Genomic DNA, 26,282 nt, shown 5'->3' with positions numbered 1-26,282 from the left:
TGATGTCATCATATGTGTACATATACAGTTTACACAACTAAAAGAAATGGTGTAATGTATTGTAGATCATTTTTGTCTAATAAGATACAAAAATTTGTCCTTGATGCTGCACAAGGTATTTGCATTATATTTACATGTATAAGTTTAATCTAAGTGAAACTATATTAGTACCAGTACTTTAGATCTTCTATAGTGCACATTATAAATTCTTCTATTGTATAAAAAGCTTTCTCTCTAAGCCATTTCTTTGTGACACTTTTAAACTCATTCAGTGACACGTTATGTGCCTCTATTGGCAACATGTTAAATAGTTTTACTCCCATGTACCTGTAACTATCTTGAGTTTTCTTTAGTCTAGCAACTGGGATGTCAAAAAATGGTTCAAATGGCTCTGAGCACTATGGGACTCAACTGCTGTGGTCATAAGTCCCCTAGAACGTAGAACTACTTAAACCTAACTAACCTAAGGACAGCACACAACACCCAGCCATCACGAGGCAGAGAAAATCCCTGACCCCGCCGGGAATCGAACCCGGGAACCCAGGCGTGGGAAGCGAGAACGCTACCGCACGACCACGAGATGCGGGCTGGGATGTCAATTTGCTGTTTTATACATGTGTCATGGTGATGGATAGATTGTCGTAGTTTGTGACTGTGTTGGTTTTCTTTTGTGTGTATCAGACAACTTAGTATAAAGAGGGCTGCAACTGTTAGTATTTTTAGATTTTTGAAATGTGGTCTACAAGCCTCATTATTTCTGACTCCATGGATGCATCTGACTGTCTTCTTGTTTTGCTACGGGTGAGTTTCCCCACAACAAAGTGGCATATGTTAAATGGGTGTGAAAAAAAGCATAGTATGCATTGAGTAATAACTTACCACTAACACATGACCTTAGTTTACCTAACAAATATGTCACACGTGCTAACTTAGTACATTTTTGGAAATACATTTCATGTGCAGCAACATGTACGCGGCGTATTTTTGTATTACAAAAGCATACATTGGAATTCCACCAAACACCACTTGTTACTTTCCGAATCATTGAAATAGAGATTTCGATGGGCTTTTGTAAACCGTTCATAGCTCATGTTACGTGATATCACCAGCCGATGACAGCGGATATTCAGAGAGTAGGACACGTGATGTAGTCAGCCAACAGCAACATCACTGTTAAGTAGCAAGAACACACAAACAGGGAAAGTTAATAGTTTAAATTAATATACATAGTAACTTCCTGGCAGATTAAAACTGTGTGCTGGACTGAGACTCGAACTCAGGACCTTTGCCAAGTGCTCTACCAATATGGTTCACAAAATTCCAATGCTCTTGCAGTATCATAGTTGGTAGAGCACTTGCCCGCGAAAGGCAAAGGTCCCGAGTTCGAGTCTCGGTCTGGCACACAGTTTTAATCTGCCAGGAAGTATCAGTGCACACTCCACTGCAGAGTGAAAATCTCATTCTGGAAACACCCCCCAAGCTGTGGCTAAGCCATGTTTCCCCAGTATCCTTTCTTTCAGGAGTGCTAGTTCTGCAGGGTTCGCAGGAGAGCTTCTGTAAAGTTTGGAAGGTAGGAGACGAGATACTGGCAGAAGTAAAGCTGTGAGGACGAGGTGTGAGTCGTGCTTGGGTAGCTCTGTTGGTAAGCACTTGCCCGCGAATGGCAAAGGTCCCGAGTTCGAGTGTCGGTCGGGCACACAGTTTTAATCTGCCAGGAAGTTTCATATCAGCGCACACTCCGCTGCAGAGTGAAAATCTCATTTTCACATACAATATTGGTCTCAAGCTGCAAGAGAAGCTAAGCTTTCACATATACTGTTGATCTTCTTTGTGCGTGTTACACTTTAAGATATATCACACAAATATGCCAGTAAAATTTTTAATAATGACATAAATGTCTGATCTTCAGGGTTCTAAATTCTTCTAAATGTCTCATCAACAAAGAGTTGATTTTTAAATGAGAGTCAAATACTCTGTGATTTAATAAATTCATGGTACATTTTTGCACATAGTTCAACCTTACATAAAAGGATATTTACTTTGAAAGTAACGCTTTTCAAACCACTATTCGCAATATTTTCCCTCGACCTGTTAGAAATAGGCTCGTTTCAGCAGTTGCCAGAGAGCGCAGATGACAGGTGACACCGCACTTGGGCAGCTATCATGACGCAGGAAGCCCATATAAACGTACATGTAAAACATTGAAAGATCATACATTATAATGGAAGGAAACATTCCACTTGGGAAAAATTATATATAAAAACAAAGATGAGGTGACTTACCGAACAAAAGCGCTGGCAGGTCGATAGACACACAAACAAACACAAACACACACACAAAATTCAAGCTTTCGCAACAAACTGTTGCCTCATCAGGAAAGAGGGAAGGAGAGGGGAAGACGAAAGGAAGTGTTTGTGTCTGTATGTGTGGATGGATATGTGCGTGTGTGCGAGTGTATACCTGTCCTTTTTTCCCCCTAAGGTAAGTCTTTCCGCTCCCGGGATTGGAATGACTCCTTACCCTCTCCCTTAAAACCCACTTCCTTTCGTCTTCCCCTCTCCTTCCCTCTTTCCTGATGAGGCAACAGTTTGTTGCGAAAGCTTGAATTTTGTGTGTGTGTTTGTGTTTGTTTGTGTGTCTATCGACCTGCCAGCGCTTTTGTTCGGTAAGTCACCTCATCTTTGTTTTTATATATAAAGATCATACATTATGTCATAAAAGAAACAAGACATCAGAGGATACTGCAAGAGCATTGGAATGTCGTGAACCATATTAAAATGTGCACATTTAAAGTGCATACTTAAAGGGCACATTCATATGTTCAGATTCCAATGACGTAGACCTCAACCTGATATTAAGCTTTTCAGTGCGGTTTTCGGGATGTAAATTTTCTTGGAGCACCAGTACTGTATTATATCATGTTTGGTTCTTTATTATGGCATAATGCTATACATGCTAGAAAATGAAAACGCACACTTGAAATACAGCGAACAGATGAAACTAGCCAGTACTGTGGAATTAAACATTTCGTTTCAAATACATTGTCTGCCGCTGCGGAAAACATTAACAAAAGTCAAATTTCTTTAGCAAACAGTCAAAAATAACTTCATTGTTCCGCAAGGTGATTAATGCTTGACTGTCAGAAGGTAGAAATAAAATAAAATCTGAAACTAATGACATATTTCAGTCTTCCGTAATTATGTGAATGTGTTTTAATTCATTTGATAGCTCCTGGCCACAGATATCCATTTTGTTTTCATTTGACGTGAGAGTAAACGAAGGGGAAACAGCAAAATCACTAAATGTAAACACGGGTCATGTAGAGACTACCCACTATAACTCTGCGCATCAGCCCCAGATCTACGACATTTGCGAACCGGGTCAATACAAAAAAAAATCGAATTTTCAAAATATGTTCATCTTGTAGCGCACATCTTTCTGAAAAGTCTGGAACATAAAACATATGTATTCGAGGAAATGTAAGACATATTATTTGGTCTTAAATATGCCAAAGTGCAGTGCCATGCCTCTTCATAAAGCATTTTTCTACCTCATGTCCAAACTATATTCAGGAGAGTGGAAATTGAAATGTCCTGTGGTGCGTCTCCTGCTCCCAGTCGGCCGGTTTGACAGCCTGCCCCTCTTTAAAAAAATCTCGCAATTAATAGCGGATGGGATTATTTGTAATCGAGAGAACAAGAACTCTTCAGAAAATCTGAACTCTTTATTGCCTATTAGTTAATAACTTGCTGTTTTGTGTGACATAAAATTAAATATAGGATATATAAAACCAATACTGACAAGAGGTACGCAGGAATTTCACATTTCTTCAAACCTTAGCTTCTAGCATTTTTTCTCTCTAATCTTGCTACAGCTTTACATGGAGTGCTTTCCTTTCTGCGAAAGAATCTATTACCTCATGAAAGTTCATCAAACATTTTGCTACATGAAGAATCGAAATGTCGTTATCTAATACTGAAAAAGATGTTAATACAAATAATACCCAAGACGGGTGTAGTTTCTCGATCTGATTGCATCTATTTTGTCACTGTCTGCTAGATAAAACAAAATAGGCCTTTCTAATATGGCAGCAATTTTGTAACACACCAAATAAACGAGACTGTTTTGGCACAAATGGCCATTTTTATAACAGCAAAAAGCTTTATGTCAGGAAATGGTTTCACATTTCATTCATACGCACCAGATTCTCAAGCATGAGATTGAAAAGTAGTATTACGAAATTTTTATATAAATTTGGAATCGTCTTATTCTTCCATAATTTGTGTGATGTCCCCGTTTCTTCTCCTTCCACTTTCTAACAAACAATCTTGTCATCACCAATTTTAGCTATTGCTTCCACTGTCAAAATCTGTTCGCCGATAAACTTCACTAACCCTGTCAGAATCACAGGTTTAGTTATCCCGCGATTATTTTCCGGTTAGGCGTTGTTACATGTTCGAATAACATGTTTTCCGCGTTACTTCCAGAATAGAACTTTTGTCTGCGGAAAGTTTATTTCTAGATGTGATGAGGATTCTCCTGATAGTGACTTCACATACACTACGCATGAATTCAAAAGTCAACTTCTGATTCATTCAGAAATCAACTTAAAATGTGTTCAAAAATGCTCAAAAACCAACAGGGAAGCGTTTCAAAATCATATGAATAATCGATAGACAAACGTGCGCTGGATGCTAGGTGCTTTGTGAAACAAGTTTTTTTCCTCAAGAATATGAATTTGGCACCCCCTTTTCCCGGTAGCATCTAGCTGCTTGTTGCGACTGCTTGCACAGCCAACAGCCACATTCCTGTTGCCAGAAGAGGGAGAATCTATGTAAACAGTTGCAACTTCATGTTCATTGGAGGCAATTTGTTGTTATGAAGCACTGCATAGTCTTCCTAAAGCCTTCGACACATTTTCAATTGACAGGCACTTGCATGAGCACTGTGTATCGTTGTTGTATATGGCGCATTTCCTTTTCAATTTAAGTTATTTTCGTTTTTTTTTTCTCTTGTTTATGCGTTGTTGTTGAATTATTATTCTGCAATAGCGGGATACAATAACATCCTTTGTTAGAGTATCGGTTCGTACCAGTCAAAATTACAAAAATTTAACTGAAAAGTAAAACAATGAAAAATGCCCGGAATTCTAAAAATATCCCTGGTTTTTCCCGGTTTTCTCCCTAATTGAAAGGTTACTTTGTGTAAAATAAAAGTAAGGTAACAATATCTTAAGAGCCTGTAAATTTCTTCACTTAACATAGTAATAAAACATGCAGTTGTGTCAGTTTTTGTTTTGGCATTAACAATGTCCAGTTGCACCCAGTACTAATGTGAATTTCATAGCAGCAAGTAGTTGGGAGACCCTCGTAGTGTCTTTCTCTATCAGAATGTTGAAAATATAGGACATTTTCTATTTTCCTACTGGTCTTGGAAATTGTATTGTGAATTATGTGAAAAAAACAAGCTTGTAGAAATGGAATTTGGAAATGAAATCTTATAATTATTTACATTAACCCAGCCTAATCATGTATTAGGAACCAAGCACGAAAGCTGTGGAATTCAAATTACTATACACTGCTCAAGTAAAACAATGACCAGACCACAGTAAGAATACAAATAAGTTGTAGTTTATTGTTGAACTTACTCTCATTCATTCTGTACTAAAGTGCACAAGAATCTGTTTCCATTTGGATGCATTGGACAAAGGAGTTTTCGTTTTATTGTTAATAGAGTGTAGGGAATTTACAATAAATAGATTTAAATTAGTTTTGCACTTTTGTCTTCTCCTTAACACTAATAAATTAAACATGTTGTTGGCCATGCCATTTAACTGAATCACTGATAACAATTCACAGGCCTTACTTACTTTCAAATTCATAGTAGTCAGGATCGTCAATACCAAAGTATTTTCTTGCCAGTCTCCGAGCTGATTGATCTATATCCATACGAAAAACAGATTTCAACATCTCAAGCATTTCATCTCTTGTTTCATGCCACATGGTAGCACAAGCATAAATTCGAGTAACCTCATCAGAAGGCCCAAGCACCTCTTTCTCTGTGATATGTGCATCATCAAGTTCATCATCAGCAAAGATATCGGGCTGCAATTTTTTAGATGCTTTTAGCACAAAGTACAGAATGTTATGAAAATAAAATGCAAACAGTCTTCTTTTAGCTATGCATATAAATTCAGCTTTACCTCAATCACTTGCATATTTGTATCATCTCGCCTTCTGTTTAATGCCAAAGATTGATCAATGAGCAGTGAGTTATACATAGGAGTCACAAATAACCTGTCTGTTGGTGAAAGACGTTTGCATTGGGGTGACCACAGGTGAATCGTAATCCAAGTTTGAGAAAACAGCCACAATAACCAAATCCATGCATGCTGGAAGAAAAAGAAGAAGAAAAAAACTATATCTACATGATTTTCTGAATATGCAATTTACTGTATTCTTTACATAGACATGAAAGAGGTATGCACAATTAAATCAAAAAATACACATTTAACTTTCTGTAAATCAAACCATAACAGTATTCAGAGAATTTAATACTTGAATGATCCTTATTAGAGAGAAATAACTATTGTAATCTCAATCTGCAGGAGCCTCCATGTCCAAATAACTAATTTTTATTCTAGTATTCCCCCCCTATGAACCATGGACCTTGCCGTTGGTGGGGAGGCTTGCATGCCTCAACGATACAGATAGCCGTACCGTAGGTGCAACCACAATGGAGGGGTATCTGTTGAGAGGCCAGACAAACGTGTGGCTCCTGAAGAGGGGCAGCAGCCTTTTCAGTAGTTGCAGGGGCAACAGTCTGGATGATTGACTGATCTGGCCTTGTAACGCTAACCAAAACGGCCTTGCTGTTGTTGTACTGCGAACGGCTGAAAGCAGGGGAAACTACAGCCGTAATTTTTCCCAAGGGCATGCAGCTTTACTGTATGATTAAATGATAATGGCATCCTCTTGGGTAAAATATTCCGGAGGTAAAATAGTCCCCCATTCGGATCTCCGGGCAGGGACTACTCAAGAGGACATCGTTATCAGGAGAAAGAAAACTGGTGTTCTACAGATCGGAGCGTGGAATGTCAGATCCCTTAATTGGGCAGATAGGTTAGAAAATTTAAAAAGGGAAATGAATAGGTTAAAGTTAGATATAGTCAGAATTAGTGAAGTTCGGTGGCAGGAGGAACAAGACTTTTGGTCAGGTGAATACAGGGTTATAAATACAAAATCAAATAGGGGTAATGCAGGAGTAGGTTTAATAATGAATAAAAAAAATAGGAGTGTGGGTAAGCTACTACCAACAGCATAGTGAACGCTTTCTGAAGAAGAGAAATTTGTTAACATCGAGTATTGATTTAAGTGTCAGGAAGTCATTTTTGAAAGTATTTGTATGGAGTGTAGCGATGTATGGAAGTGAAACATGGACGATAAATAGTTTAGACAAGAATAGAATAGAAGCTTTCGAAATGTGGTGCTACAGAAGAATGCTGAAGATTAGATGGGTAGATCATGTAACTAATGAGGAGGTACTGAATAGGGTTGGGGAGAAGAGGAGTTTGTGGCACAACTTGACTAGAAGAAGGAATCAGTTGGTAGGACATGTTCTGAGGCATCAAGGGATCACCAATTTAGTACTGGAGGGCAGCGTGGAGGGTAAAAATTGTAGAGGGAGACCAAGAGATGAATACATTAAGCAGATTCAGAAGGATGTAGGCTGCAGTAAGTACTGGGAGATGAAGAAGCTTACACAGGATAGAGTAGCATGGAGAGCTGCATCAAACCAGTCTCAGGACTGAAGACCACAACAACAACATTTTAGTATTTGCATATTTATCACAGTAATCACGATAATTTTTTCAAGTCTAACTGTGACATTTATGGTTATAATACAGCACATGAATGCAATTTTCATACAGGGTCTATGACACTGAAACAGTATGTGAAGGATATATTCTCTGAACTCAAAACTTTAACTACTACCTACAATATAAAATAGGACATAGAAATGTACATAGACGCTTCAAAATAAGTTTGGCGTTCTTCATTGACCGTGCATGTTATAAACTAATTCAAGCTTTTCGGATATTAACTAGGTCTTAATGTCAATTATACGAAAATAAATTACCAACCATTAATTTAAAAATAACTTCAATTACCCGCTCAACTTAGGCTACAAAATATCCTGGTCTTTCATTATGCTATGCCTACTTCAAATCTCCTTCCACTTGGGTCATATCTACAGGCAAGTCTCAGATGCGTGACCTGTCATGCTCACCCACCACATCATATTTCAGTCCCAGGACACATATGTCATTGAAAGCAGGGCCATATGTGAAAACAAATCTGCACAATCTTTTATGTGAGTGTAACCACCAGTATATTTCCAGTGAGAATGAATGACCATCAACAAACTGGAGAAGAACAGAATTCACCAACCAGTGGCAAAACATTTCCCTAAACACAACACACTCAACTTCAGTGCCAGCTTTACAATTCGTGACATCTGGATCCCTCTTACTCATAGGAACAGTTTCCCTGAGTTATGCGTATGAGAACTGTCACTACAACCCATCCTTCTGTCCTGCAGTTGTCCTGACCACGGTCTACATGCTATTCCCAGACCCACATCTCTCTTCACACCACAATAGGACCCAAACTCATCCTCCATCCACAACCACAGTCTCCCCCTTCTCTGTTCTCTCTCTCCCTCCTATTTCCACTCCTCCATGTCATCACATGCTGTCTTCAACTCCTCCTGCCTCTGGCCAAAAGGAGCTCACCTCTGTTGGTCCCACATTCCTGCCCTACGCACCTGTTGCTCTTCCCTCCAGGATTCATATCCCAAACACCTACTGCCTCTCTCTCCCAGTTAACAGCACCCTTTTCCAACCCTCCCTTTCCCCACCTTCTTTTTCCTCTCACCCACTCCACCAGACACAAGCCTTCACCCCAATCAAACTGCATTGCTGGCACAATTTAGCACTCAGAAGTGTGTGTGTGACTTTATGTCTCAAAAAGAATTCCTACAAAAGCTAGCAAAGTTCTTGGTCTTGTTTACGTGCCTTTTAATGAATCAGTGCCCTTACAATTAAGTGAGTTGTTACCATTATTCATTAAATTAAATACATTCTACCAGAACTTTTTCATTACCACATTGCCACAATATGTGCTGCATGCTGTGTGGCATAGTGGTTAACATCGCTGGCTAGTGTGATATACTAAGGAATGTCCTTGCAAGAACTACTGCCAGAGACACTAAATTTTACCAGAACGAGGTGTGAGAAAGATCTTCCCTTCGTTTTTAAATGGGTGCTAATTCTTCTCCAGTCCTCATGTTGTATGATGAGAGTGCCAAGACAGAACTTCATATCAATGCTAGCAATTATGGGATAGATGCAGTTCTAGTGCAAATTGAGGAAGGTGCTATAAAGGTGATAGCTTATGCTTCCAGAGTATTCTCCAAGATAAACCACTCTACAACCTAGGAATGTGTCTTGCAGCTGTTTGGGCCATTAACAAGTTCCAGTCAGACTTAATTGGCAAACCATTCACTGTTGTGATGGACCACCATTCTCCATCCTGGTTGTATAGCCTGAAGAATCCGTCAGGTCAAATGGTGAGATGGGCACTGAACCTTCAGGATTACAATTTCAAAGTGGTATACAAAAGCAGATGCAAACACAAGGACGTCAACTGCATTTCAAGGAATGCAGAACACAGCAGAATGGACAAAATCTCAGTATTGCTGTATTATATGACACTGCTGTTGAACAGACAGAAGATCCGGAACTGCTGAAAACAATAACCTTGAACAAGAAGGAAAACTGAGTGAGGTGGTGCAGTGGTTACCACATTGGACTCACATTTGGGAGGATGACGGTTCAAACCCAGGTCAGGCCATCCTGATTCAGGTTTTCTGTAATTTCCCTAAATTGCTTCAGCGCACTTCATTACAGGATCATTTAGTAATCGTGAAAGCATTACGGAGATGATAGATAAACTCCAGTGGAAGACTCTGCAGGAGAGATGCTCAGTAGCTCGGTACGGGCTTTTGTTGAAGTTTCGAGAACATACCTTCACCGAGGAGTCTATCAGTATATTGCTCCCTCCTACATATATCTCTCGAAGAGACCATGAGGATAAAATTGGAGAGATTAGAGCCCACACAGAGGCATACCGACAATCTTTCTTTTCACGAACAATACGAGACTGGAATAGAAGGGTGAGCTGATAGAGGTACTCAAAGTACCCTCCGCCAAACACCGTCAGGTGGCTTGCGGAGTATGGATGTAGATGTAGAGATGTTTCCTTTGACAGGGCACAACCAACTTCCTTCCTCATCCTTCCCTAATCCGATGGGACCAATGATCTGTTTGGCCCCCTCTCCCAAATCAATCAACAAAGCAAGTAAAAAGAGATCAAAAGATAATTCCAATTAATAAACATAGTAGGGTACAAGAGAAACTATCATCTAATGGGATGGAAATGGTTGTTCAAAATCCTGGCTCATCTACAGCCAGTTTTCTTGAACTATTTCCATTCTGCATTCATACATTATTTCCATGATTCTTCAACATCTGGTGACTTCAGATTTGGTAGACTCTAGACAGAATCGGACACACATATTGATGGCCAGGTCTCTACATTTCTATTAGACACTAACAAGAGGGATAGATGTAAACAAAACTTTGGACTGGCATGATGAGTTTTAGTACCATAGCTCTGATTACTAAATCTAAGACTCAGCACATACAGATGTTATCAGTCCACTTTTTTTTTAGTTGTACTAATATGAGTGTTGCGTATGCATGTGTAGAGCTAGGAGATGATGAATTTATTTTTGTGGTATAAAAATTGGATTATGGCATTGCACTGTAGTAATTACTGCTACAGATGTCAAATGTAGTCTTTTTAACTTCCTGGTTCCACTCGGTTTACATCAAATGTTTGTGATGAAGAACATACATATAGTGAACTCTGAAGTTGTGTTAAAACTTCAATCACTAAATCTTCTTGCATACTACTCACCTACTGCTGAATTAAAAGCTGTTACATAATACTTTTTTTACCTTCTGTAAACCCACTAGTAATCAGTTACCTTCTATTAATTCAAACATTTGTGTTCACTGGATGTCTCAAAATTTAATTATTATTTTTTATTAAAGGAATAAGAGTCTTCAGAACTCCATGCCCTACATTATAGAATGGTACTTGCATTAAGTACCTGCTTGGATGAAAAGAATCTTGTATTCTCTCATGAGCAAACATAAATACACATATTTATTTTGGAGATCATCTTTTAGGTCAATGCATTTTTTCCAGTGGTTTTCCAATGAGAAGATTCCATTCTTGAACTGCAATTCACAAAGTACTAGAAACTACTCATTTATGGTTGTCTTAACCTATTTATTGGGCTCAAAACATTTTACAGACAAAAATTTGGTTTGGGCATGGAGTATGTGCAAATGTCATGAATATGGTGACTTCCCAATCATCTATACTGTAAATGCCTGAGTTTTTAGATTTACAAAGCGTTCTGATTAAAGGTTATTCTTTTTCTTTTGTGCTCCAGTCCTCACTTCATATAAGCTTTTGGTTGACAGGATTTAAGTGGTATCTTCCAGTTACTGTTTTAATCTTTGCAAGGTAATCAATAACAATAATCCACATTACAGTAAAAAAATCCCTATGTAGATTGGAGGACATTGTTCAACAGTCATTGACAATTTGTTTTTAGCCCCAAAACCTACAGTGGTTTAAAGCAATATGCAATGGTCTATCTTAGTATGACAGTGACGTGAAACTACTGTATCACAGAATCATAAACAATGAGTTAGTCACAATGCTTACAGAACTTATGGGAAACATGTAGACAAGAAATTTATAAAGTAGGCAGTGTAGATGGAAAATTCAACCCTTCCTTAAACATATTCCTACAGTACTTCAAGTCCTGTTTTCTTTTTCAAGAAATAAAGGTAACATCAAAAAGAAGCAAGGATAATTGATGGACAACTCCTTGGATGAAAGTAACTTCTCTTAGAGAGAGAGAGCTGTACTTAATTCAGATGACAGGCTGTATTCAAGGTCACCAGTATTGCAAAACCCTCCAGTCTGTTACTACAAATGTGCAATTCATGCACTATGCTCAAAGTGGAATTCGCATACTACGTTAAAAAGAAAATTAGAAGAATAAGGTAAAAATGATTCTGAAGATTATCAAACAAGAAACAAACATAAATGGTCTTCCAATTGAAGTTGTGCCTCCAGGAAATGGCAAGGTGGCACTTTCAAATCACTGGCTGCCAAATACAATGATTACTTAGACATAATGGCAGAAAAGTTACACATACTCATAAACAACCAAATACAGATGCCCTCGATTTATGAAAACTATAGGCATTTTGCCTTAGGGAAAACTTATTTTTTAATTATCTATTTCAGCCTCAGGTCATTATTGGTTTTGGCTTATTACCAATTCATCATCAGATGATCTGTTTAAAAAGAAAGATAAAGGAGGGTACGGTAGTAATTTTAGTAATTAAAAAAATAAAGAAGGATAGTAAGATTCTGGGTAAGTAAATTACAAATAAACTGACTCCTATACAACAATGGATGGAATGTAACAATATTATGAAAGGGATAGTTGCTTCACACCATATGTGGAGATGCTGAGTTTCAGATAGGCACAACAAAAAGACTGTCAGAGAGTGAGCTTTTGGCCAATAAGGCCTTTGTCAGAGATAGACAAAACACACACACACACAAAACTCACATGCACATGAACGCAATCTCTGGCTGCTGAGGCCACACTGCCCTGCATCTCTGCTATATGGTGAGTGTGACCTCAGCAGCCAAACACACACACACACACACACACACACACACACACACACACACACACACACACACATGACCGCAATCTCTGACTCCTGACTCCTGGGCCACATTGCCCTGCATCTCCGTTATATGGCGAGTGTGACCTCAGCAGTCATGTGTGTGTGAGTTGCATTTGCTTGAATATATGTATGTATGACACAGACATGTGTCTGACAAAGGCCTTGTTGGCTGAAACCTTGTTCTCTGACAGTCTTTTTGTTGTGCCTATCTCTAATCAGCATCTCCACTATATTGTGAGTAGCAAGTATCATTCTCATAACTCCTATACACATTCACATTAGAGACAGATCAGAAGCTTCTTGTTGTGATATTGAGCACAAAAGATTTGGATGATACTACACCAAAACTCATTCAAAAGAATTCACCAAATATGATACTTCTACAAAATTCATATCATTCCAAGAAAGGAGCTAGAAGCAGCAGACATCTTATCATGAAAACCATTGTAATGCACTGAAGAAACTGATGAACATTTGAAATGAGAAGTCATGGCTCATGTAAATTTGGTAACCACTAATATTTTCTGCAATGAACTAGAGACTTTAAGAGATTACTCAAGGCCAGCAATTAAATCCAAACACCAAGCATTTACAAGATTACAGAACTAAATGTGTGCTGGATAAAATAATTCAATTGGATAGATAAAAAAACCTACTCACCTAGTGGCAGCAGAACACCCACATAAAAGAGGGTTGTAATTAGGCATGCTTTCGGAGCCAGTGGCTCCTTCTTCAGGCAGAACAGTTGAAGGGGGAAGGAATGGGAGGTGAAGGAAAAGGACTGGAGAGGTCTAGGAAAAGGGGTAGATTTTCTGAAAAGCACTCAGAACTGTGGGTCAGGGGAGACTTAACACACAGGATGAGAAGGAAAGACTGATTGTTGGAGACTGCATCAGACAAGATCGGAAAGCCTGGGAGCTTATAGGTGGAAGACAGGGTAATATGCAGGTTTTCAAATCTTGTCTGAAGCAGTCCACAGCAATCAGTCATTCCTTCTCATCCTATGCAGTAAGTCTCCCCTGACCTGCAGTTCTGGGTGACTTTCCCTGCAATCTAACCCTTTTGCTAGACCTCTCCAGTCCTTTTCCTTCACTCTTCTTCCTTCCCCTTCAACCCTTCTGCCTGAGGAAGGAGCTACTGGCTCCAAAAGCTTGCCTAATTACAACCTTCTTTTATGTGGGTGTTCTGTAACTGCTTGGTGAGCAGATTCTTTTATCTAGGCATTCCCTACTTTCTAAATAGTCCTCGTAATTTACCGAGGGCTATTTAGAAAGTAGGGAACATTTTGGCATTAAAAAAAAAAAAAAAAAACTAAGTATGAGAAATACATTTTATTACATACATCAGAAAGAGCGACTGACATACTACTTTTCCACATTGTCACCAAACACATTGAGGACAAGCTTGGAAAGACCTTTGTCATAAAATTCTGCAAAAGCCAGTGAGTCACACCTGCCTGGATTTCCACATCGTCATCAAAGTGCTGCATTGCAAGCCAGTTCTTCATCTTGAGAAACAAGTGGAAGTTGCTTGGTGCAAGATCGAGGCTGTAGGGCAGATGAGGGAAAATTTCCCATTTGAATGAATTAGGGAGTTCCATAGTGTGGTTTGCCATGTGAGGTCGGCCATTGCTGTGCAAAAACAAAATTTTTGATATCAGCTTTCCTCAGTGTTTGTTTTGAACCGCTCTTCTAAGGCTCTGCAAAGTTAGACAGTACCGGGCAGAGTTTATGGTTGCTCCACATTCAAGAACATCTATAAGAAGCACACCTTGTCTATCACAAAACACTGTCACTACCAACTTCCTTGTTGACAAGGTTTGCAAACATTTTCTTGGTTTTTGGGGGCACCTTGTGTGCTACGATTCAATCCAGTACTGAATCACCATCTTTGTGGTAGGCCTCCAGAAATGTCAACATTGCCCCCATTTGCTGTTCTTTACAGTGCCCTGTAAGCATTTTGGGCACCCATTGTGCACAAAATTTGTGGTAGCCTAGCTTTTGAGTGACAATTTCCAACAAAAAAAAAAAATCCATGAAACCTGTGGAAAAGAAAGCAAAAGCTCTGTTATTGTGAAGCGACGGTTTCCATGAGTCATTTCATCAACTTTAGCGACAAGGTTGTCAGTCACAATGCTCGGGCGTCCACTTTTATGTTCACCATGAACGTTGGTTCGGCCATTTTTAAACCGAATGCACTGTTTAAAGATGGAACATTCACTCATTACGCTGTTTCCGTACATTTTGCACAGTTCACGATAAATTTCTATAGGTTTTAGGTTTTTTGCCAACAAAAACCGTAAAAACACACAAAATTCAAGCTTTCGCAACAAACTGTTGCCTCATCAGGAAAGAGGTAAGGAGAGGGGAAGACGAAAGGAAGTGGGTTTTAAAGGAGAGGGTAAGGAGTCATTCCAATCCCGGGAGCGGAAAGACTTACCTTAGGGGGAAAAAAGGACAGGTATACACTCGCACACACGCACATATCCATCCACACATGGATGGATATGTGCGTGTGTGCGAGTGTATACCTGTCCTTTTTTCCCCCTAAGGTAAGTCTTTCCGCTCCCGGGATTGGAATGACTCCTTACCCTCTCCTTTAAAACCCACTTCCTTTCGTCTTCCCCTCTCCTTACCTCTTTCCTGATGAGGCAACAGTTTGTTGCGAAAGCTTGAATTTTGTGTGTGTGTTTGTGTTTGTGTGTCTATCGACCTGCCAGCGCTTTTGTTCGGTAAGTCACCTCATCTTTGTTTTTATATATAATTTTTCCCACGTGGAATGTTTCCTTCCATTATATATATATATATATATATATATATATATATATATATATATATATATATATATATATATATATAAAAAAACCAGACACACAGGCATGATTTACCTGAATGGTCATGTGTGAATAAGGAAATTCACAGAATTAATGCGAAACTTAAAAGTAGTTGTAGGCTATTCAGCAATGTGAAATTAATTGACTCAAGAACACTTGACAGAGAATGTTTTACGAAACATGGGCTTCACCTTAACAGAAATGGAAAGGCCAGGTTAGGAAACTTAATAAGGGAAGAAATTAAATGCAATTACAAAGTGACAGCCACTGAACTGGGATGGTATAAATCTCCAATAGCAGAAACACCTGCAAAACAGGAGCAGCACGCAAATGGACCATCCAAAAAACAGTAGCAACAGAGGAACCTACTACTGAACCAACAGCACGAAGAATGCTGTCAGCACCACCACCACATCCACTACCATTACCACCACCACCACCTCCGGCCACAGAAGCACCAGCAGCAACAACAGCAGCAGCAACTGAACCAACAACAACAGTAGCAGCAGCAACAAAACCATCAACAACAGTTGCAGCAACACAACACTGCCTAAGGAGGAGTCAAAGACAAAGTACATCTATATCATTAAATAAGGATTTTGTATGGCTTCAGACAAAGAAATGGAAAAGATTGTGACAAATCAGCAAGAAAATTTGCAGATAAGTCACAACTACTATGGAAAAAGCAGCAAAAGAAAAAATACTTGCAAAACAGTCAGGATAATGAGTCAGAATATTCAATGTCTCAGAAACAAAGTACTAGATCTAGAAGTAGCTTTAAATAATCTTGCTGATGTCTCTTGTATTTGTTTATCTGAACACTGGTGAAAGGCTAGTGAATTAAGTCTCATAAATATAAGCAAGTTTAATTTAGCAACACATTATTGCCGAAGTGTTTTTAAAAATGGTGGGGTATGCATTTACTCTAGAGTAGGACTGCAGTTCAAAGTGAAAACAGAATTGGACCATCTAAATATAGAAAAACATGCCATAGAGTTAAAAACTGAGGAGAAGAGTGAAAAACTAGTTGTCATTACAGTATATAGATCTCCACTGGATGACAAAAACATATTCTTCAAAAAAATAGAAGCAGCATTAAACACTTTTTATAGTAATGAAGTGAAATTATTTTTATGTGGAGATTTTAATATTAACCTGTTAATTGAAAGTGATGAAAAAAGACAGCTTTTGAGTATACTCAGCAGCTTCCACATGAAACCACTCTTTACAGATGCCACCAGAATAACAGAACTGTCATCTTCTCTTTTAGACAATATTTTCTCAAATATGGAGAATGGTATCACTGAGCAACTAAACATAAACTTAGGTCTTTCAGATCACAATACACTTTTAACATACATAAATTACTCTATCCCCAAGGCAGTAAAATATAAGTGGGGATACAAAAGGCACTTCTATATAGAAAAAGTAAATACTTTCATCCAGTTGTTAGCTAATGAAACCTGGGAAGATGTCTTTGCACAAACTACAACCGAGGAATCTTTCAATGCTTTTTCTAGAACATTCATGTCCCTATTTGAGATGTGTTTCCCAAAAAAGCTCACAAAGATCAATGTCATGCCTAGGAACACAAGCCAGTGGATAACACCTGCTATTAGAGTATCTAGTCAAACACTAAAACATATCAGTCAACTCAAAAAAGATAACAAAGATGAACACTTCACAGATTATGTTAAGACATACAAGAAAATTTACAGGAAGGTGATCAAAAAAGCCAAGACAATGCACAATGACAGTGTAATTGCTGGGTCAGCAAACAAATCAAAAGCTATACGGAATGTAGTAAAAAAAGAAATAGGCCCAAGCAAAAATGTTAGAAATTCAGATGACTTTGTTTTAAAAGATGATCAAGGTGTGCTAGTCAGAAATCGTACTTTAGCAAATTACGTTAATGACTACTTCATAAATAGTCCAATCAGTCTGCATAAAAATTGTCCTAAGATTAGTAGAACATCAGTCCCAGAAGAACAAAGTGTGAATTCATTATTGCTACCTCCCACAAACAAATTGGAAGTTAATCAAATAATAAAAACAATGAAGAATAAAATGTCCTCAGGGATTGACGAGATACCTTGCTCAGTCATGATGAGATGTGCTAGTGTCATATCAGACCAACTCTCACACATCATAAACATATCATTTTCAGAAGGTGTCTTTCTACAACGATCAAAAATTGCAAAAGTAAAACCACTGTATAAAAAGGGCAATATACATGAAGTGGGAAACTATAGACCAATAGCTTTATTATCGGTATTTTCAAAAGTAATAGAGACAGTCATGAAAAACAGAATTACAAATTACCTCGAGAAATTCAATCTATTGTCTGTAAACCAACACGGCTTCCACAAAGGAATGAGTACAGAGTCAGCCATCACCCAATTCATTGAAAATATTGTAACGGGGCTAGATAAGAACAACAGTACAATAGGAATAAATTTGGACCTCTCAATGGCATTCAATACTGTCCAACATGATATCCTGCTAGACAAATTAGAATATGTCGGTATACGAGGAGTAGCTAAAAAGTGGTTTCAGTCATATCTCCATAATAGGAAACAGGTAGTAGAAATTGCAACAACAAACAGCAAAAACCAAAGTATTGTTTACAGATCGGATATTCAGACTGTGCCAATAGGGGTACCGCAGGGGAGTGTTCTAGGACCTCTCCTATTTCTTCTTTACATAAATGATATCAAGATTCCAGTAAATGGTACTCATATAACCCTGTTTGCGGATGACACAAACATTGTAGTAACTGACATAAACCGGGTATTGCCAACATCTGCAACCAGAGTTATAGAATATTTGCAAAATTGGTTTGAAGTGAACAAATTAACCATAAATATCTCTAAAACTAATTATATCCATTACAGGAAAGCAAAGTCACACTCTGATCTAGATCTCAGAATACAAAATAAAGTAACTGTGAGAGTTGCTACCACAAAATTCTTAGGTGTACATATAGATGAAAATTTAGACTGGAAATCCCATATCCTATATCTCTCACATAAGTTAAGCTCTGCTTGCTTTGCTTTATGCGTTATTAGCTTTGTATGTAGTAGGGAATGTAGCAGAGCTGTTTACTTTGCTTATATACATTCTGCTATTACCTATGGCCTCATCTTCTTGGGTCATAGTAAGAAAAATCTCAAAACCATCTTCACTCTACAAAAACGAGCTGTTAGAATAATTACCAACAGTTCAAGGCTAACTCCTTCAAAGCAATTATTTAAACAGCTGAATATTCTACCCCTACCATGCCTCTATATACAGAAAAGCGTAATTAAGTTCAAGGCTAACTCCTTCAAAGCAATTATTTAAACAGCTGAATATTCTACCCCTACCATGCCTCTATATACAGAAAAGCGTAATTAATGTAAAACGAAATATTAACAATTTCCAATCCAACTCGGATCTACATACTTACAACACAAGAAAGTGCAATGACATTCATATAAAAAGAGTTAACAAGGCTTTGGCGCAGAAACAAACAAACATACAAGGAAGTAGATTGTATAACAAACTACCGGTAAAGATGAAAGAAATAAAAAAATTGTCTTCATTTAAAGAAGCAGTATTCAAATTTTTAATTACCAACTGCTATTATAGTGTAAAAGAATACCTGGAATAGCTCCATACTAAACAATTATATTTATGTACTCTGTGCCAATAGTAATTTTTATCTGACTGTTGCTATGATCTAAATAAATAATATGTACAAAAGTGCTAGAATTGTACGTGTTATATCTAAATATCAACTGTGTATTCCATGTAAAAAGTCTTTCTCATGCATCAATGTAAATAATCAAAGTTGTACATGCTATTTCAATGTGGTCTGATGTTACATAGTCTACTATGCACATCTGTATTTTGTATAGTATTGTTCACCCTATATGTGTGTATATATATACTATGTATTTTTTTGACGAAATCCATGCAATGTAAATTGTCTCTGGATGAATAAACTACTACTACTACTACTACTACTACTACTACTACTATTCCCACTGTCACGGATGGATGCTGACTGAGCTGCCAAGCACGCACATACCAAAATATACGCAATCAGTGCGCACCTAGTGGCATCAGATGGAAACGTTCCCTACTTTCTGAATATGCCTCGTATCTTGTCAAAAATTGATTGTTTTTGTTGTTATGTATGCTGGATAAGTATCAGTTATACAGGAATACTGGCAATGTCAGTCTGAAACTTCAATACAGATAGGTTTACTGATGAAACGATGATTGATTTGTATTTAGTACAGAGCATTATGAAATAATATCTTAATAAGAACCCATGAAAGACACCAAGGAATTAAAAAATGCAGAGCAACAATATGAATAAATATGGTGGCCAAGAATTTTCCCTTACACTGGAGAATTAGTAAGACAATGTCCACAGTGCACTACGGAAACAAAGAATTCACATTAGACTCAAACATCACAATCTCCAAAATGATCATGCAGCGAGTTGGAGCTTATTTATTCAAATTGTCTGGCAAATGGTATTGTTTGCAACTGACAGGTATTCTTGTATCCAAAAATTGTGTTTTGTATTCTTTACATGAGTCAGATGTTATAAAATGTCTAAAGTCTATATTTCCCTATCATGCTACACTGGAGAAAGTTGTGAGTGACGACAGGACACATTTTGGAAAGTTACTCGCACACAAATTTGCCCTGTCTGCAATAGAATGGTCTGTAAAGCATACAAAGCAATGGATTTCTTGAAGATAAGAGACTAATGGAGACTAATGAAGAGAGATGAGTACTACAGGACTTCACAAAGTGTTGCCTCCAGTGAGCTTCCATCAGCATAAATTACAATGGGAAGATGCACAAACAAGGTGTTACCAATGATACCAAATCATTTACAGCCTGACATGGCAAAGATAAGATTGCTCAAAAATGGGAAGAAGAAACTCAAATGAGTGAACAATACTATTATGCAAAAATCACTGGGCACCGTATCTTCCTAAATTAAGAAGATCATGAATTTCCATAGATATAGCCTTGAAAAGGAGAGAGCAGTTCACCTTACTCTTTCATTATTAAAAGCAATAAAAAGAAACCATTTCTATTTTTTGCAAGAAACTGAGAAGGATGGGGACTATGATGTTGGCTTCCAAACTGATTCAAAGGAGGAAAGATTGACATCACTGACTAGGGACCGTATGAAGCCCCAGGCTAGATTAAGCAACCAATAGTTGAACAAGATAAGTAAATGATAGATCGCGTCAAGGGAATGACATACAAAAACAATATGATGACTGAGCAAGCATACAAAAGTCTTGTGCAAACTATGTTGAATTATACTTCTATGACTGTAAATGTCATTGTAACTTGAAAGAGTATATGTGTCACATGTGTGTTTATTCTTTGAGTTGATTTGTGGAAGAACTTTGGAAATAGGGTTGAAATGTAAACTAAAGTAAATTCTGACAATATTATGAATAGGATAGACTCTACTCACCACATAGTGGAGATGCTGAGTGACAGATAGGCATGAATGCCAAACAAGTAAGTTTTTGGCCAGAAAGCCCTTCAACGGAATCAGACAACGTACACACACACACTCACATAAACACAATTTGCATTTGTGTGAATGTGTGTGAGGATGTGGTCTATTTCCAATGAAGTCATTTTTGGCAAAGACTTACTTGTTTAACAGTCTTTTTGTTGTGTCCATCTGCAACTCTGCTATATGGTGAGTAGCAATCTGTTCTTGTCATATTATTGTAATTATTCTATCCTGGATTTTCCATTGTCTAAAATAAATTCTCAAGTTTATCTAATTCATTCTAATTCAGACAATTTGAACATTGGATTGAAAAGCAGTTATGGTGTCAGCAGTTTTGCGTGAGGTGTAGATCTTGGTAAAAGTGTGATCAGATGGCCAATCACGAGTCAGACGGAAACAGTCAATGAGAATTATAGCCAGTGAGAATGTTGTTCTGTATTTCTTTCATTTACATGAAGTTAGCTACCACCAACACTATAAGTGGACTTTTACCACTGTCATGTATCATTTATTCCATTTCTTAAATGAAGTTAAATGATAGTTTGTTTGCCTTGTAGGAATTTAATTGTGTGTAATTAGCATTGTGATATTGGGCTTCATACTAGTGATTTTTTTTTATGATTGTATACTCCTTTACTTATTTGGGTGTCATAATAGTCTAATGCTAATGATAATTGCTGAACATAATTTTTTTTTTTTTTTTTTTTTTTTTTTTGGGGGGGGGGGGGGCTGAAGATGGTAGCTCGATAGCTTTGTTTCAGTTGTTTTGTTATGGATTTTAAGGCTGATTAGTTACTTATGTGCTTTTTGGAGAGGTCTTTATTTGTGGGAATATTTTAGGAGTTTTTGTGATTGATTGTAACTCATATGGAGCAGATTTAATTTGCATGTTGAAAAACTGGATTGGTGTTTCAAACAGGACTGCTTGGAACAAAAATAACTTATAAAAAATGTCCTGAGGAAACGGTACTTGTTCTGTGAAAGGATTGTACAGACGGACTCTAATGGTGCTGCAGGAAAGAGGGGTTCCACTTGTGTCAACTGAGCATTCGAGAGAGGAGTTGGTTTGCTGGTACTGGAGATCTGAAGATGACACGTCTGTGAGTCAACAAATGCTTCGATATTTTTATCTCGATATAATTACATTTGTTGAGACACACCATCATTGAGGGCAGGAGCCTCCACTGAGGAGTTCATGTGTTGCACTGTCGAAAGTGGTGATCTCCTGGGTTGCACAGAGACAGTAGTTGAGACTGATGAATCGAAATATGGGAAGCACAGTTGCTGTATGGGGTAGCATGTAGTTGGTAGGTGGGTCTTCGGTGGTTTGGAGAAAGGGAGTAACAAGTCTGTTTGGGGATTACTTCAGTTTGTACAACTGCCTCAAAGATGGTTTTGTTAATTTATCTGTAAATCATAGATCATAGTATACATTTCAAAGACCCAGAAACAGGTGCCAGCATGAACAGTATTGGGGGCAACCGGTCTGCCATGAAATGTCCCAATAAATGTAAGGTCACTTCTGATACCTATTTATTTGAATACATATGGAGGAGGTGGAGCTTTTATAAAAAAATTTATGTTCTTTGTTCCATTCCCTTTTTTCTCATATTTTATTTGATTTGCAGAACTATTATGTTATGTCTACCACTGTATAATGAGAGTTGCTTGCTTTTGGGTAATGTTGTGACTTTAAAAATATTCAGTTCCTATCTATGGTTAGACAGGAATCTAATTTATCAGCTTAAATTGCTAAAAGAGACATGAGCAGCAATCATATTTCCACTCTTGGCTGTCAAAAGTAAGTTGCTGTTTTCTATTAATAAGGAGTTCTGATGGGAAGACCATATAAGAGATACAGAAAGAGGGATAAGGGCGGCAGAGAGGGGGGAAAAGAAAGAAAGATGGACAAGAAATGGGAAATGGGGGGAAGAGAGAAGGAGAGAGGGACGGAAAGAGATGATAGGGGAAGAAAGAGAGAGATAGATGGAGGGAGAGAGAGAGAAAATGCCCACATGGGGGGAGGAAGACTGGTGGGAGAGAAAGTACATCTACAAAATATCCTTTTCCATCCCTACTCCAGTCTTACTCCCAATTCTGCACACCATGGGCCATTCTCTCACAGATGACCCAGTTGCAAGACTTGTTCATATGCTCACCCAACACCTCCTACTGCAGTTCAGTCACAGGCATTTCCTACCCTATAAAGGACAGGACCACATGTGAAAGCAGCCATGTTATAAATCAGCTATGTTGGTATTAATGTCGAGCATTCTATTGAGCAGACAGGTAACCAAATGTCTGTTCACATGAATGGCCATCACGAAACTATGATGTACTATTAACTTACTAATAAAATTAACAATAATGTAAATTTTTAATGATAATATACTTACCTGTGTCCCCAAGAAGTCACCAACTGTGTAAGAGCTTGGTGCATCAAAGAAAAGGTAATCTGGTATAATGTTCTGGTAAGTGCAAGGATCTGTGTTCTTTAACCCACACATTACAATTAGTAATGAAATAGACAGTGGAACTGTCACATTCACAGGGAATGCAAAAGCAATTGGCTGGATCATTATTTTGCAGGCAAATTTTCCTGAAACAAGAGATTATCTTGTTATTGACGAAACTCTTCTAGCCAAAACTCTTCTTTAATATACCACAAAACCATAAAAAAATTGATAGTGTGCCAGAAAATGTCATATTTGTTATTATACAAGTAATCTCCATGATTCTAAACTACTATAAAATATTAATAAACAACACAGACAAAAACATGCTAAATTTGAACTCTTGAAATGTGTTAAAATGTCAAAAAACAAGAACAAATTTATTTCTGTTTTATATGTTAGAAATTCAGTGATTTAGACCAATATCTTTTTTCCTGTTGTATGTATCCATTTTTTTAATAATGTCTTTTGTCTAACTGTATATCAAGTAAAATCCATCACATGTAATGTATTATTTGCTAACACAGAAATAATCAGTCCCACCAAAAGTCTTGTTTGATTAGCATTTCCACAACAACTTCTTTATTGTACTCTGTACATTGTTTCTTTTGACATTTTGCTTTTAATATTTTGAAATCTTGCTATCAGGGGTAACAAGCTACTCTTCACAACCTTCCTCTGATAATACTGGGCTGGTTTTTTTTTTTTTTTTTTTTTTTTTTTTTTTTTTTTTTTTTTTTTTTTTTTTTTTTTTTTTTTTTTTCAAAGAATACCACAGTTCAGTTAACTTTACAATCAAGCTAAAACATCATCTTCTAGGTAACCTTTGTATTCAACATGAGTTTTTACTTTTCAAATTGTAAGATATGAAGTACAGAAGTATAATCTATTCCCTGCTCTTATTAAGCAGGGAGGTTTCTTACTATTGAACAAGGGCTGTTCATTGCTGATCAAGACAATATTGCATGTAGCACAATATGAGACATAGATTGTGTGATAATGCTGTCACATTAAATTATACTTGCTCACAGTTTACCAGGTTTAGCTTTCTCCACTGGCGTTTGTGAGATGAAAGTACAAAATGAAACAAAAAAGATGGAAGAAAGAAGCACAAGAAAATAGAGCTGTTCTAGAAATTTTTGTTCATATCAATGAAAACCTTAAAGTGCATTTTAAGCACACTTAAACAGAAAATAATATAAAAAGAATACCTGGAAGTACCAATATGGAGGAGGTTATTCATATGTGGTAGAAGTTGAAAACAGAAGCAGATTAAATTATCCATACACTAAATAGGTAAAAAATTCTTCTTGTTTACAACAGCAACATTTAAATCACAGATAAAACATCAGAACTCCTAATAATTAAAGCAAATGAAACCCCAAATGATATTTGCAATTACTCATCATGTAATAAACTTTCACTGAAAATAAACAAAACAATATGAATCTCTACTTACAGAAGGAAATTAATTTTGTAAAATTAAATGCAAATGAAAATTTCATGAATAATGTAATGGACACAGATTTTTTACAAACTAATGTTCACTGTCACTTGATATGGAATGAACACACAGGTACACTAGCAAAGTGTAATCAGCAGTCTACACCCTTAGAGAGCTGCCATCACAATGTTCCAGGCAACATCTTGTTGTCACACACTATTATTATATGCATGCCATCATTAGTTGTGCAATCATTTTGTGAGGTGTCCCATTTGCAAAACATGGACACAGTATTCAAACTATAGAAAAAGGCCACTGGAATAATAACTGAAAATAGTAACAAAGCTCTCTGTAAAAGCTTTTTAAACAAATGGGGATTATAACTGCACTATGTGACTATGTCTGCTAAACTATTATACATGTCAAGAAAAACATTTGCAATTACCTAATGAACAGCAAAATTTGTGATCATGGAACAAGAGCCAGACAAAACATTTATCAAGACTAACAAAAAACACAAATGAACATTTTCCATATAGAAAAGCAGTTGTACAATAAATTGCCAAGAAGATTAAAGAGTCAACTAAAATCCAAATATTTAAAAATCGGTTAAGGCATACCTTTTAAATAATTCATATCACAAGCTCAAGGATTATTTAGGTAACACAAAGTGGAGAACAGCAAAAAATAATTAATATTAATACTGTCACTCTAGTGTAAACTGTCAAAGTTTAGTACTAGGAATACCAATTTATTTTCCATAATGCCCATTACAGGGTGGGCACATTATGCCCATTTCAAAAAAATAAATAAACAGTCATTGATTATTATTCATGTATATTAACAGCACACTTTCAGAAGAGGTAATGATGTGTAAGAAGGGTTCAGAACTTGAAAATATCTTTTAACATACTCTTAGCAATACCAACACACTACCAATAATATTTACTGTTTGATCAAAAGCTGTATAACTAGAAAATGACAAAATAATAAGTACTATTTTATGGAGGGAAGTTTCAACAAGCACAAGGATTCACAAAGATTGCCAAGAATTTTCCAGAAAGTGAAATTTTCTAACTGGAATAATTATTAAACTAATA

At 37.2% G+C, this 26,282-nt stretch overlaps 1 protein-coding gene across 1 annotated transcript in view; it reads right to left on the bottom strand.

The window, feature by feature from the left end:
- The window catches only part of LOC124799209 (chitin synthase chs-2-like), a 234,151-nt gene that overhangs the window by 131,908 nt on the left and 75,961 nt on the right, over positions 1 to 26,282 (bottom strand). Inside the window, exons 7-9 of the mRNA XM_047262745.1 lie at positions 23,682 to 23,884; positions 6,203 to 6,391; positions 5,870 to 6,104 (exon numbers count right to left, since the gene is read on the bottom strand). Coding sequence (XP_047118701.1) covers positions 5,870 to 6,104; positions 6,203 to 6,391; positions 23,682 to 23,884 — 627 coding nt within the window. The remainder of the gene's footprint in view (positions 1 to 5,869; positions 6,105 to 6,202; positions 6,392 to 23,681; positions 23,885 to 26,282) is intronic.

Source organism: Schistocerca piceifrons, chromosome 5, assembly GCF_021461385.2.
Source record: "Schistocerca piceifrons isolate TAMUIC-IGC-003096 chromosome 5, iqSchPice1.1, whole genome shotgun sequence".
Classification (NCBI taxonomy): Eukaryota; Metazoa; Arthropoda; class Insecta; order Orthoptera; family Acrididae; genus Schistocerca; species Schistocerca piceifrons.
Note: the sequence above shows the minus strand (reverse complement) of the source record. Positions and strands in the feature narration are given on the sequence as shown.